Genomic DNA, 14,314 nt, shown 5'->3' with positions numbered 1-14,314 from the left:
CCGAAACCCCGCTGTTCGGCTATCTAGATTTTTGTCGTTTAAAATAGGAATCCTCGTCTGTCAGACTCGATTTTATCGCTTTCCGTCGGCTTCGGTATACACGTATGTATAAGTAAGGTGATGTTTGTTCGGCGTTGTCAGGAAAACAGAAACTGTGATCGGAAACCGCAATGAAAATTGCCCACTTAAGGTAGTATGTGCCTCGAAAATGAAAGACTTAAACTTTTGCTCAAACTTTCCTTAAGGAATCTTTCAACCGTTCTTTCAAAATCAAGAATAAAAATCAGGGATCACCATGCAAATTTTAGTATTAGGGAAATAAATTACCCAAGAAATTCAAATTGAAATTCAAAATGGCCGCATCCCTGTGTTAACTCTATTGAGAAAAAAATAATTTTTCGATTTTCGGAAAAGTAAGCCGATGAAAGTATTTCTTTCTTCAAGAGCTTCAAAATGAACCCCCAAATGTGGTAGATCATAAAAGAATTGTAACAGTTTGAGAGTCCGAATATCTGTTCCCGAGGCGCGATCTACCTTAAACAACCAGTAGCTGTAACTTTTTGTGTGATTTTGAGTCACTATTGTGTTTTCTATGTCGACTTATAGTTCTTGTACGACACCCACATCGCCTGTACATTTACAATGTAACGTTACGTCTGAATTATTCTCCGGGCCAGAATTCACTTGTCAACAATGGTAATGCAGTTCTCAGGCTGCATGAGATGAGAGCTCAACTGCGTTCTTTTGGTGTAGAACGAGTAAATGTAATTGACAAAAATTACAGCTATTGTCCCTTTAAAGTAATATGCGCCTTGAAAGAGAAAGACTTAAATTTTTGCTCAAATTTTTCTCAAGGAATCATTTAAGCGTTCACTTTCAAAATCAAGAATAAAAATCGGTGGTCACCGTACAAATTTTGGTACTGGAGGAATAAATTACTCTAGATTTACCGATATTTGAAATTCAAAATGGCCGCCATCCCTGTGTTAACTCTATGCAGAAAAATAAAATATTCGATTTTCAAAAACCTAAGAGAGTGAAAGTTTTTCTTATTCAAAGAACTTCAAAATGAACCCCCACAAATGGTAGATCAGAAACGAATTTGAAAAGTTTGAGAGTCCAAATATCTGTCCCCGAGTCACATTCTTCCTTAATCCGATACGATATTACTAGCAAGTAGGAGATGGTGAACCAATCATATACGATCAAACTAAAATTAGGATATTAATTGGTTTGCAAAGACCTTTCTGATTTTCGTGCTGAAGGGTTTATAATGGTTTAGAAGCAGACGACATCTTTACCAGTTGACAAATCATCGAATAATACAAAACAGCAGAGACATGAGAGAAAAGGCCGCCGCCGTCATATGTCATCAAATTTAACTAAACAGTATACAATGTCCTGCGGTGAGGTTACTCTCAAACAAAGTTGACACTTTCATGAGATACTATGGTTTCTCCTTTGAAGCTGTATGAATTGTATTGATCAAGTATTGTTATTACGTATGGCGTAGGGGGTTCGAAAACTGTTAGTCATCACTATGACATCGCCAAGGAGATAATTCACAGATGGTTACAAAAGCGCAAGCTATCGATACGGTGTGATATTACTATGCGTGGTTTTGAAGGAAAATACACGTGGGTTTACTCGACATCAAGAGTACGGTATTCGAGTAATAATTCGAACACGTGTGACATGAAATTCGTTGTACTCCGCACGTTAACGGAAAAAAGTTATGGCTAAGGGATGTCAAAAATAGCACTGTTGAAACGTGGTAATTTTGCTGATGCGGGGTTCTGGAAAATAAATGCAAATGGTATTAAACGTAATGGACTAGTTCAAAACAAAGAAACCGAACGGACAACAGCACGCTCTTAAAACACGTTTGTGTCGTTTGCTTTATATATTTATTAATTTGTGATTTTGTCAATATTACTTAAAAGCTTATGGTGCCGTGTGTCTTCACCCTTCTCTGATGGGCCTATGCCATGAGTCTTCATTGTGTATGAGAGTCTGTCTTCGAGTCCGTGACCGGTGTTTATTTCACGGATAACTGAAACATCCCGCGACCAAAATTCCTGCCATTTGGTGTGCGGCATGTTAATGAAAAGATCTAGGTAGACGGACTCAAGAAATCTACCTAATTTACATCAATAATTCATCCAGACTGGATTTGATATAACGTTTCTGCGTTTAGAAGTGACTGAGCATTATTTGGTTTGCATAATTAGGGCAATGTAAGTGTATGGTTAATCATATCAGATAAAATGATACATGATAATGTAAACATATACCGACTTTGATGGAATTTGCAGCCTGCAATAATTGTACAAAGATAGTTAAATCGACACAGAGTGGTCAATGAATTTTTAGTTTGCATATTCACCAAAGTTTAGCGGTAATTTCTATCGATTATATTCATGTATGTGCATCTCGAACACTCATAATTTGTATGCAGTATTACAATACATGAGCACTAGTCAAGCAATCTTGTTATATGATATTTAGGCTGAATACATTAATGGGTGCAACTTGCAAGATCCAATGTGCTCAATCAATCACTTAAGACAACGATGGATCGGAGAGACAGTATCAATTTTTGATAAGAATTGCTGCAAATATTGTTATGCAAAGATACCGTATTGAAGGCCATTTGCGATCACGGTGCCGTGACAACTCATTTTTACTTTGCATATTTAATCAACTTAGCAGTAAAGCTACCATAATCAAGAATTGCCGTCATCGTTTTCTTTAAAGAGTTGCGCAACTATAGGATGTTAATTGGCTCGACAGTGAAGGATAATTTGTATACGCTATCATTTTTCCTGCGTAGAATGAGTTGCGTAAAAGTTGCACTTAACTTGATGAAGCTCAGTACAGATGTAGACCATGCGATGTTACATTGAAATGTTTCACGCTGTGCGAGCATAGACACTCTGGGGGTAAGGTGCAAACATACTACGTACACGTCATTAACTCATGGACACTGCGGCCACTTAATCAAGTCTACTCTGATAATTGTCTGTTGATCATTGTTTTCATCGATGCCGTCTAATGAATGACACGCAGTAGTATTCATGTATGCAAAGCGTATTGATTAGTGTTATTTACGTATGCAAATTATATGTTAATGACCATTATCAATGTTGCATAGTTCTGTGCCTCTGGTCGTGCGATACATAAGTACAGAAACAATACAAGAAAAGATTAACCACAGGGACTTTGGATAAACATACTAAATACACATACATTTTAATTAGTACGTAAAGTTTTCATACAAATTCGAAACTACAAACGTTTATAAATAATGGCGCTAATCCGGCCGCAAAGCCAAATAATCAGTATGGAGGTTCATTTATGAAGAGAACTGTACAGAGGAGTTTTGTTTTCCTCGGGCATTCCAGGCTAATGGTGTATTAGGATATCCCATCTCCGGAAACGAAGAATTTTCATTTATCATATTCTCTACAGGTTCACTCATGGGTTAACTGGGGATTCGTGCATTGGAACTCCCTAGGTTTATGGTCAATAAGAACCACTTTGGTTCCCGACAGCCCTAGGTGCATCACATCAACCTGGAAGACGAAAAACAAAAGAATAAGTCACACATCTTCTTCAGTGCGCCAATTATTGACGAAATGGTGTCAATAAATGGAGAGTTCAACTTTCGAGAATCTTGGCTGTAACTTCACTTGATAAACAATGGCACAAATATGGCGCTTCCGAAAGTATTGATGCCATCAACTGACCAGACAGTCATAACTCCGCGTCAAGCTCCAATCTGACCTCCGCTACCTTTTTTCTAATCAATGATAGTATAGGCTGCGTGACAATAGCGTGAGTAATGACTCGAATAGTTTCCTAATCGAGATCTTGTTTGAACTCTGGAGCAAAACCAATTACAACTTAGAATTTGTGTTACCCGGAGATGGTTAAAGATTCAGGTACCGGGCTGATTGAAATGCTTCTGATAGCCACAAACAATTTCTTGCCCAATTTCTTGGTTTCTGAGCACGACCTGCAGATTTTCCTTATCGCCATTGAAATCATGGAGCATCCAGTGGTTGATCAAATCGAAATTTTACAAATAACGAAAAAGATGCAAGATACGATATCTTAAAGATTTTGTTCTCTTTAAAAGGCGAAGTTTGGCACACCTGTGATTGATTTGTTGCTGGAAAGTGGAGCAAAGATGTTTAATTGATAATAAACCATTTACGAAACCCTTTTTTGCGCGTGATTTAACTCATCTTCGATCATTTCTGGAAAGGAACATATATATTGAATTAGACTTGCTCCAAGTCTGTGGGCAAATAAATATCGAAACAGAATAAATTTAAGGAATGAACCTCAGCAGACTGAAAGGCTATGTGCAAGGCCGGTGCTTAGATCATGGACTGAACACCTTGGCCGGACAGTAATTGCTCTGGCGTGACAAGCCAAGCGACTAGGGCCAGTCTGATATTCAAAGTCATATAGACTGAAGATAAAAACGGTCTTGGAAATTGAGCAAAGATTAAAGAGATGCAAAATTTAAGATAACTTTTTCAAATATCGAAATATCAAGGTATCCATGGCGAGACACGTCACTACAGCTTTTTAGAAATTCAGAAGTTTTCGGATGAAGGAAAGAATGGTATTTCTGACTTGTAGAGAAACAACGGCGCGTCTCGAGTGTCTGTTAACTGACTCGGAAATTTCAAACATTAATTTTTGCCTGAACAATATCAATATCGGTCATTAACGTTTGATGATATTTTTTATGTCCCGTCGTCAGACAGTGCAATATGACTAATGGCTGTAAACGCTGCGGCGTCGCTCATTTTCCAGATAGTATCATTTTAAAGGAATGTTTCATGAAAGGACAACGTTGATAAAGTAAAAAAGATAATTAAGACGTGTTTGCGACGCTTTGTCATTAAGACTTCAGCGACTGACATATGATGTATATATCATCCCTTTGTCGCAAAGCGGTAACTTCCAAGAGGATTACGTCTCGCCTCTTAAGAAAAATAAAAGTTCCAGCTGGTGGTGACATACGACGGTTAGAAACCCCGCTTCTCACAATAAAACGGTCTACTTCTGTTGATGAGTTTTTATAATGCAGCCTTGCATGTTAATTAGAATGCATCATGAACACAGTTGCAGAAATCTCTTTCTACAGTGATTTATAACATTGCTGTTGATCTCTGCGGTCAATGAACGTGTACAGAACTCATCTGTGAAATGCATTTTCGACATGAGCAGCACCAATCCCAGTTGAACTGAACGTGTTTGAACAGATGCAATGGCTGGTCATCAGTTATCCTGAACTTGTTTGAACAGATGTAACAGCTGGTCGTCAATTTCATTTCAACTTTCTACGAGGGCTTTTGCTCACGTGTTTACGTGTGGTGTAGTCGCTTCAGTCGTTTATTCGATTTGAGAGAGAAAGTTACGTTTTGTCGATCCCAGAGGGGACGAGCAAGAAATCGATACACCATTCGACGCGACTGGTTAACTACTGCAGTTACGTTCTCCATACATTGAACCGTTTTAAATATATAGTCCATGCGACACAAATGCCTTTCGGCTCAAAAATCTTCAAAAGTCATAGTTGGTCTATTTCAGCTTTTTAGTGGTGAACATTTGCGATGATCAAGAAACGTATTCGAGCAACTCCATATAAACGCAATTGTCATTTCAAACTGTAAGCCGACATGACCCATCCATGTGCCTGTATCTAAAAGGCCTTTCTTAAAAGTTCAAATGATCTTTATGAAAGTTTACTCCTTTCAGGTTTGTGGACGTCACGTCTTAGATGATTACGCCGGATGAACAATTTATCAATTGTTGAGATCAGATACAATCTTCAAAATAAATCGGCAATGTTTAGAGTATTTTATTGCTCCAAACGCAGCGGTAGTGACGTTGGTCTAAGTGATCTGATATTTTTGTTTTCTGATTTCTTGTCAACAGTATCTCTGTGGCCTCTGTTGTGACTTCAGTGTCCACACTAAATAAGTTATCTGCTATCATTTAATGAGTCCCTGGTGATCTGTGGTCACAGCCGTAATTGCTTCAGGGAATTCATCGATTACCCCTTTGCGGCGCGGAGCACTTAAAAAAAGAGCCAGAAAGTAAAAGATATGATTCAATTCAATGAAATGACGTACTTGTATACGACAACAAGAAACGAACATCTACATTTGGATGGCGTACTTTTCAGCGTTGCATGTGCTAAGGATTTTTACAATTGAATTGGCAGGTTAATTTGAAACTATAAGCCGGCTGATCCGCAGAGCGCAGTTGGTAGACATTAGCCGTGTTTCGGGATAGAGCGTCAGATTCGATTTCGGCGTTAAGTTTGACAGGATGTGTTTGTGATATGAATTGATCACCTTGGCGACGGCATCATGTAGAAATGTATTCGCGTTTTGGCGTGATCGATGCGACGCGTCAATAAAATTGAAGACATTCGTCTATATTTGACATGAAGTCCTACATGCCTTTGATGATTTTTTTCAATTTTTTTCTTTTTTGCAACAGGATGAAAAGCAACAGACGTTGAAAGTGAATTCCTGGCTGACATTGGTGAGTGCTACGCTATAACAAATACCTTTTTTACAGTAGCACGCCACATTGTGGCGACTTCCAATGCCAGAAAGGCGCCCAAATTATCCTCTGTTCGACATATAAACTTGAAGTCAGTGCTTGTACGCCCCAGTTATTAAAGGACATAAAATCACCTCTAATTTGAAGGTCACAAAAATTTCTACCTCACAAATCAACATCGTTTGCTGTCAATTGCCCCGGTTATAATTTCGAAGATTATTCTTCTTCCGAGATTACAACTTGCAACACAAGTGGAAGTTGACTTTTATCACTTCCCTTCAAGGTTGGAGCGAATTGCAAGAGGAAAATCCCTTGACACTTCTAGCTGCCTTATGCAAATCACTACAGCCTGTTCCCAAGTCAGGGTATACCCTTTCTCTTAAAGGTATACAGTCACCTGTAATCTAAATATGCCCATATATGGTCAAAAGGGCGTTCCTTGGTATTCAAAATGCCCATGTGAGGGCGCTGTTTTTTAAAAAGCGGCCATCCGTTTAAAATCTGTGATTGGTTAGATTTTCTCTTTCCATAGACACTGTGGCAAAATTGGAACAGGTGACAGTATACGTTTAATATAGGCATAACCAAAAGGAACCAGTATGTTCCCGTACACAAGTATCGGATAATCTATATGTCGCAGCCGCCGTGCAGCAAAACTTTACCTCCACAATATAGCAATAGTCTCTTAGTGACGTTTGCTTGTCACTTTCCCCGCCAGATGCGGAGTGTTAAACCTATCGACTTTATCCTGAATGGAATGCTATATTCAGGATAGTATAATCAATTAAAGTATAATGTGCCTCTGGGACAGATATTCGGACTGTCAAATTTAGACAATTATTTTCTGATCTACCGCTTGTTGGGGCTCATTTTAAAGCTCTTGGAGTAAGAAAGTCTTTTACTTCTTAGTTTTTCAAAAAAACGAAAATTTTATTTTCATCATAAAGTTAACACGGAGCGGCGGCCATTTTGAATTCCAAATGTTAGGTTATTTTTACTCTGTTCCAAACTTTGCGCGGTGATCCCTGATTTTTATTCGTGATTTGGTAAGGGACTGGTTGGAAGAAAGTTTGGGCAAAAGTTAAAGTATTTCACTTCGAGGCGTTTACTACCATAAAGTTCTATTCCGATAGAGTTCCGTAGCCTTCGGAGCTACACAACTTGTATGCGCCTATCTAATACGATTAGAAGATACCAATACTAATGTCTATCGCTTTGCGTCCTTTGTGTTATAAATACATTCCATACAAAGATTCACGAGACAACCATTCGACACTATTACAAAATCGATTTTCTGCAATACGATTAGATTTATAATTTCTAAGTATTTACTGGGTGGATGGGATTGGATGCAGATATTGTGTACCTGGTCTATGTTAGGCTGCGTTGACAAAAACCTGTTTTGGGGCTGGAGGAATTCAGGGGGAATCTGAAAATTTTGGGGGTAGTGGTGGGGGACTGGAAAGGTTTGGTCTGCCTAAAGGGGGACCTGAAAATTGTTTGGTTCCTTTTTTTACGATTTCAAGGTTTGGTTGGTAATTATATTCAATGAAAATTTAATAACATTTTAATTTAATCGTATTGTTCTAATGTAAATAATAATTAAACAAGATCCAGAACCAATTTGTGGCATTTTATTTCTTTTGTCTCGAAAAAATCTAAAACTTGCACAGTTTTGTAAAAAAACAAACAAGAGGCCTAGTATCTGGGCAGAAGCTGCAGCTGTTGATTCGCTGTCTCCCTACAGCAGGCTGAAACACACAACACAGTTTGTCGACAAAGCCTGTATATATGAATATTGGGTGATCATTAAATTAGAGTCCAGAGTGAAACTCATTTGTCAATGATACCATTCGGGTTACATATTCACAGGCTGTGTTGGCAAGATGGATACTGGACAGTTCTACACGCTGTAGGAAGTAGAGCAACAATGTAGTTGTATAAACTGAACAAAATTACTGTCAAAATTATCAGAGTTAATACAGCTACTGCCCTGCTATTGCCTAAGGTCAGTGCCACTGTCACTGCATACCGGCAGTGACAGATATATATCTCTGACTATGAAGCAGCTGAAGAAGAGTTCGGGTCATGTGACGTTCATGACAGTGAAACATACTTGTACACAAGATCAGGCCAGAAAGCAACACATGGAAGACCAGGAGACTTCAAAGTTATCAGGGAGTTTTGAATTCTGGCATATGAGAATACTCAAATATTTAAAAAAAAGATAGGGTCACCATGCTTAATTTTTTGAATTTTCATATTCTCATCGTAAAAGTAAAACTTCGTACAGTAAAGACTCTAATTTAAAATAATAAATGTGTGACCAAACAAATTTACCATAATTACACCACAAATTTCAGAGATTAAAACATTTATTTGATGGAATATTTAACCTTCCAGTATTTTCAATTTTGTAAAACTTATAAGTAGCATCTGATATAGCCAGGAATTCACAATTTTCATACTCTCTCATGATCGTCATGTTGTTGTGCTCTTCAGCAGGTGTCATTGGTATTGCCAGATTGAGTTGAATTAACTCAAGTCAGCTTTGACTGGTAAATCAAAAAGGCCGCTGATGTGTTGAAAAATGAATCAATTTAAAACTTGCCTTAGGAATATTGCTCTATAAAGTGCTAATGACATGTAGTAGACATCTGCGAGCACAACTGCCCAATATTTTTTCTTTGCGTGCATCCCTAATAAATATGCGGATATACGATGATTGGTGGGGGACTTGACAATTTTGGATCATATAGACAGGGGGAACTTGAAATTTTTGAGGGTGTCGGTGGGATCTGAAAAAAAAAGATTTCAATCGTGATTCCTCCGCCCCCCCCCCCTCCACACCCACCGTTATTTGTGAACGCAGCCTTACATGTAAAGCTCCATCAGGTGTATGTTTTAGCATGTGTATCGAGAAGATGGTTTGAAATCATATCCAATTCAATCATGTGAAAATATTTACTCAAGTTTGACACTAGAACGTATTTCAAACATTGGCGATGAATGTACATCTCAGATTTTAATAACTAAAGAGTTTTCGACTTGCAAGTTAAATGTGACCGGAGCACTCGAGTATACAAAACCTCTGATTGAATCCATCGCCAATGTTTGAAATAGTGACATTTTCAAAGACAGTAAGGTTTATTAACGGGAACCAAAAACACCTCTCTGAAGATTACATGCTTTTGTGATCACAATGCAAATCGTCAAATACAAAAGAAAGAAAAAGATACAGTTGCTTATTAACTTACTAAATCAATCAATCTTCTTTAAATCAATCTTCGATTTTCGTAAAAATAAGACGGTGAAAAATTTATTTACTCCAAGAGCTTAAAAATCAAGTCACAGGGCGGTAAATCAGAGAGATACTGTAAAAATAATGCATTTCAGAGTCCGAATACCTGTTCTCGAGGAGCATTTTACCTCAAAAATTTGGGAAGCGCCTGCAGTGAAGCAATATAGAAAATCGGTCTGCAAGTGAAGCGTTAGAATTAGATTTGTACAAGATCTGCACTTTACAGAAGAAGCTATACAGGACATTCGCATCGTCCAATTGTCTATTCTATTCCCGTAGTCCTATATCTCTTGACCCATATTAACGGGAGAGACATCTCGTGTCTGGAATGCGCACACAAATGATAAATATTTAAGGCAATGTATTCCCGACGCTTTTTATCAACAGCTATTTATTTGTTAAATGTTGACTAATAACGTCTTGTAGCACGCCCTATCAACAAATCATGCCAAGATCAAAACAGATGTCAACAGAGACATGGTGAATTTGTCATTTGTTGTAGATTTACAATGAACTGGTCTTCACATGATCTTCATATTTTTTTATTCGATACTTACCTAGGGTGTTCAGGTTACTGCATTCTTTAACTTCAAAAACAATGATTTAAATGAATCAATACACACAGACACTTAGTTCAGCAGAGTGATCAGAAGATTGGTATGATGTAAAAGCGTCTCGAGGACAGACATTAGGACTCTCAAACTTTTACCATTTGTAAAATTTTCACCTGCTTATTTCGATGAAAATCGATTCTTTTCCCCACAGAGTTATGCAGGGTTGGCGACCTAGTGTCGGTAAATATTGGGTAATTTGTTTCTCTAGCACCAAATTTGGCTCGGTGACCCAATTCTTGATTTTCAAAGAGGGTGTTGAAAGTTTCCTTCAGGAAAGTTTGGGCAAAAGTTTAGGTATTTCAATTTTAAGGCGCCAGCTGCCTCAAATGAAATGCTAAGAAGCAGACTCTGGTGATCTTGCCGCCCTAGAGGGAGAACATATTTTGACTGCAAGGTCTCATATGCGTTCATTTCACGTCTGAAGGGCTGACCTTAGACAGCAAGGCTCTGAGCTTTTGTCCTTCCTTGAAATCCTACTTGAACCTGTCACAGTGAACGGACTGACTTTTAAAGTCTCGGCTACGGCATCCGAACGCACCTAGCCTGCATAAACAACATGTACACGACTTGGGGGCCACATCCCTGGAGGTAAAAAATTGTCGCCTCACACAGCGTCGTAGACCAAGTCTTTTATTCGCTGTGTACTGTAATGAGTTGATTTAAAGGGTAAATTAACTTCTGTTTAATTGTGTCGGTAGTCACATTTGATGACATCATAACCCTTTGAAATGAACGCCGTCATCGATTACATATGGTGTTATTGCTTTAACTTGACACAATGCGCTCTGATTGGAGGGACCGTTTACAATTTACTTTGCTAATCATCTTGAAGAGGATATTTTCTGAGGTTTTTCATGAATTATCATGATATCTCAACACAGTATTACTCCAGCAGAAATGAATCAAGGTTCTAGTGTTGTTTTTTATTTATCTGTTTGTTTGTTGTTGTTGTTGTTGTTGTTGTTTGATCAGTAAGCTTAAGCCAACAACAACAACACACATAATCGTCCAGAGTTTCATTGAAATTCTCTCTAGGGTACAGATCGTGCAATATTCTGTTTGCACACCATTTTGTCAGTTAGCCTGAGTTGCCGGCTCTAATGAACGTTAACAAGTTCACTTGATCGATTAAACTTTCTTCGACACTGTATACATTTATACTGATGGCAATCTGTTGTGTAAATATGGACATTACAGGAAAAATTTTATTGATTTTTCTGATGTACGTTTTTCTGTGTCTGTTTCTGTGATGTTTTGATTTTGTTGCCCATCATAACAACCATAAAGACAAATTTAACATAACCTCCGGCCATTTTATCTCATTATTTTATCTTTATTACATTATCCTACCCTTTACCTGTTATTATTTTATCTGTATTATGTACTCGTTCCCGTGTTATTATATGTGCTTCATGTTTTCGTTTGATAACGTAAAACAGAGGGCTTATCAATGGTTTTCAAAACAAAACAACGCTCGTGCTAAATATTGTGTGTAGTCCAATTATCTTGGGGAAAATCCAATGCATAAATCTAAAGTGTACGCGATTCCGTGTTTTATGATAACACAAGGTTGTTTTAAGAGGGCAAGGCCTGTCATGAAAATCAAATTACAGTAGGGGTCTCGGTTTTATTTTGTAAGTCGGGAGACCAGATGGTAGTAATTGACGACGACAGTGTAAAAAGGGACGACATTTCCATGCCGTCGAGGGAATTGTTATAGTCTGGCGGTATAAAAGACGCCGATATCCGACAAGGTCCTTCTGCCACATTCAAGAGTTGACGAGCTAACAGGGCCTTGAAACGGTGGCAATAATGGCCCATCCTGTTCACTTACTTTTCGCGAAGATGTGCCCTCGTGCAATAGTAATGCGCATGTGTTGACGTAGAGTCATGCGCAGTAAAATCGATTGGTTTGCCGAGGGTGCAATCGGTCGGAAAATGAAAATTGTCCACACTCGCAACCAGAATCAGAAATGAAAGTATATTTGCGGAATGAAACATTAAACAAACATTTTCCATGATAGTTTGGCATTTACTATAAAGACGAACGGAAGTAAAAGGGCAATCAAACTTCTCGTTAAGCGGAGGCGTTTACATTAAATTAATTTTTGAGAAGTAGGACTATCCTTGTGTGTTCAGAATGAGTGTACATGTACTATTAAATTAAGCTCGTTCGTTTTTATGTGTACAATCTCATAATATGCAATGGCGACAATTTTTCGACTAATAGTGATATTTGAAGCAGACTCTTCACCACGACACAAATAATTGCCAGGAGGGCCTGACATTTGATAATGCGAGTAAATTCACTCATTAAGAATGCGCTAAGCGTTCAGCAAAATATACTGTTTTACGGCCGTTTCTAATGAGTTATTACAACCGGAAAACATAATGGTTTGTTTAATAGTGTTGAGAGCGAAGGGCTGAAGTGCCATTATTTAAACGCCCCGTGTATTAAAACTACAGTACTGTACCCAATTGAATTGCTTCTCCTTGTATAAAGTTGATGTCAGCGGTCATCAAATTGCTAAGTTTTACCTTATTCCACCGAATAGATTATTAAAGCTGATGTCTCACAGTGTTCATCACAAAGGCATTAGACGCCGAAAAGTTCACAAGTAAGCATTGATCCGGTTAAACATTACAGTGCGCCGACTGTAAACTGATGTGCGATATCGAATGGGTATCATGGCGATTAAGCAGCCAGGAATGCTTTGTACGTTCCCGCCCTAATTGCAGCGATTGTACCACCTGCACCTGTTTCGCTCGGTCCGTCTTTTTATCAAATTTTATCGTACACTGATGTCGGGTCAGGAAAATAGGTGATGCTGCCTCGTGTTTTCAAGAGGCAGTGTCGGCCCGCATGTGGAAAACCTGATATTTAACTGATATTTGTTTACTTATTCAAATAAGGGTGAATATGACAAAGGTTCTAAAACCCCGCGTACACCTGGACCAGCTGATTTGCGAAGTACAATGGCGCACGAGGAATGAACAGACGTATTAACCATAGAAATTACAATCATGAATGCTCCGAACGACATGCAGAAAAATATTTAACTTTAATTTTCATTTCATCATTACTTCATTTGATATTGGATTCTATTAAGTACTTCAATAAAACTAGGACGGACAGACGACCTGGGACTCCATGCCATGGTAATTTGATATCTATTCACGCGCGTAGAAACTCATTGAGGAATTTATTTCAATAGGTTTCAAGCAATCGCTCGTCGGTCACGTGGTCCCTCGATAAACATGAGCAGAACACTCGTGCACTTATGACTGCCATAATTGCGAACAGTAGCCAGCAGAAAACAATGTGACGAAAAAATGACCTATAGTATAACTTTATGATAACATTAGACACTTCTTTACTCATTTCTACAATTTATACGCACTTGTGCAAAGGTTCGAGCCTTCCGGCTAAAGTACCGGTCGTCTGATTAATTCTCAAAAGTTGTACATCAAACATAAATGTGTTCACATACAACACTGAGACGCTTACCCAATAAATTGAATGCCTATGGTGTTCCTCGCGTAATCCCCGTCGATGTTTCATAAATTGCACTGACGTCAATCCCGCCGGTTCAGTCGCCGTCTTTCACGCATTTGAAATACCCACGGTCAGGTTAGCCATGCCTCTCAATAATTTACAGGTCTGTCGCGTTGAATGCTTTGACGGCCACGACGAAACTGTAATCGTAACGCTTATCTGAAATAACGTGGTGTTTTATCGTGCATTTCATCAACAATGTTCATTTTCTATTTTGTTCAAATTGGCCAGCGTCAAGCATTAACCAAG

At 38.4% G+C, this 14,314-nt stretch overlaps 1 protein-coding gene across 1 annotated transcript in view; it reads left to right on the top strand.

Moving 5' to 3' along the window:
* Positions 1–14,314, top strand: part of LOC139139036 (neuronal acetylcholine receptor subunit alpha-10-like) — a 48,722-nt gene that overhangs the window by 11,460 nt on the left and 22,948 nt on the right. The window contains exon 3 of the mRNA XM_070707734.1: positions 6,529–6,573. Coding sequence (XP_070563835.1) covers positions 6,529–6,573 — 45 coding nt within the window. The remainder of the gene's footprint in view (positions 1–6,528; positions 6,574–14,314) is intronic.

The sequence above is a fragment of the Ptychodera flava genome, chromosome 8, assembly GCF_041260155.1.
Source record: "Ptychodera flava strain L36383 chromosome 8, AS_Pfla_20210202, whole genome shotgun sequence".
Lineage (NCBI taxonomy): Eukaryota > Metazoa > Hemichordata > Enteropneusta > Ptychoderidae > Ptychodera > Ptychodera flava.
The sequence above is the reverse complement of the archived record's forward strand: the minus strand, read 5'-3'. Positions and strand labels throughout refer to the sequence as shown.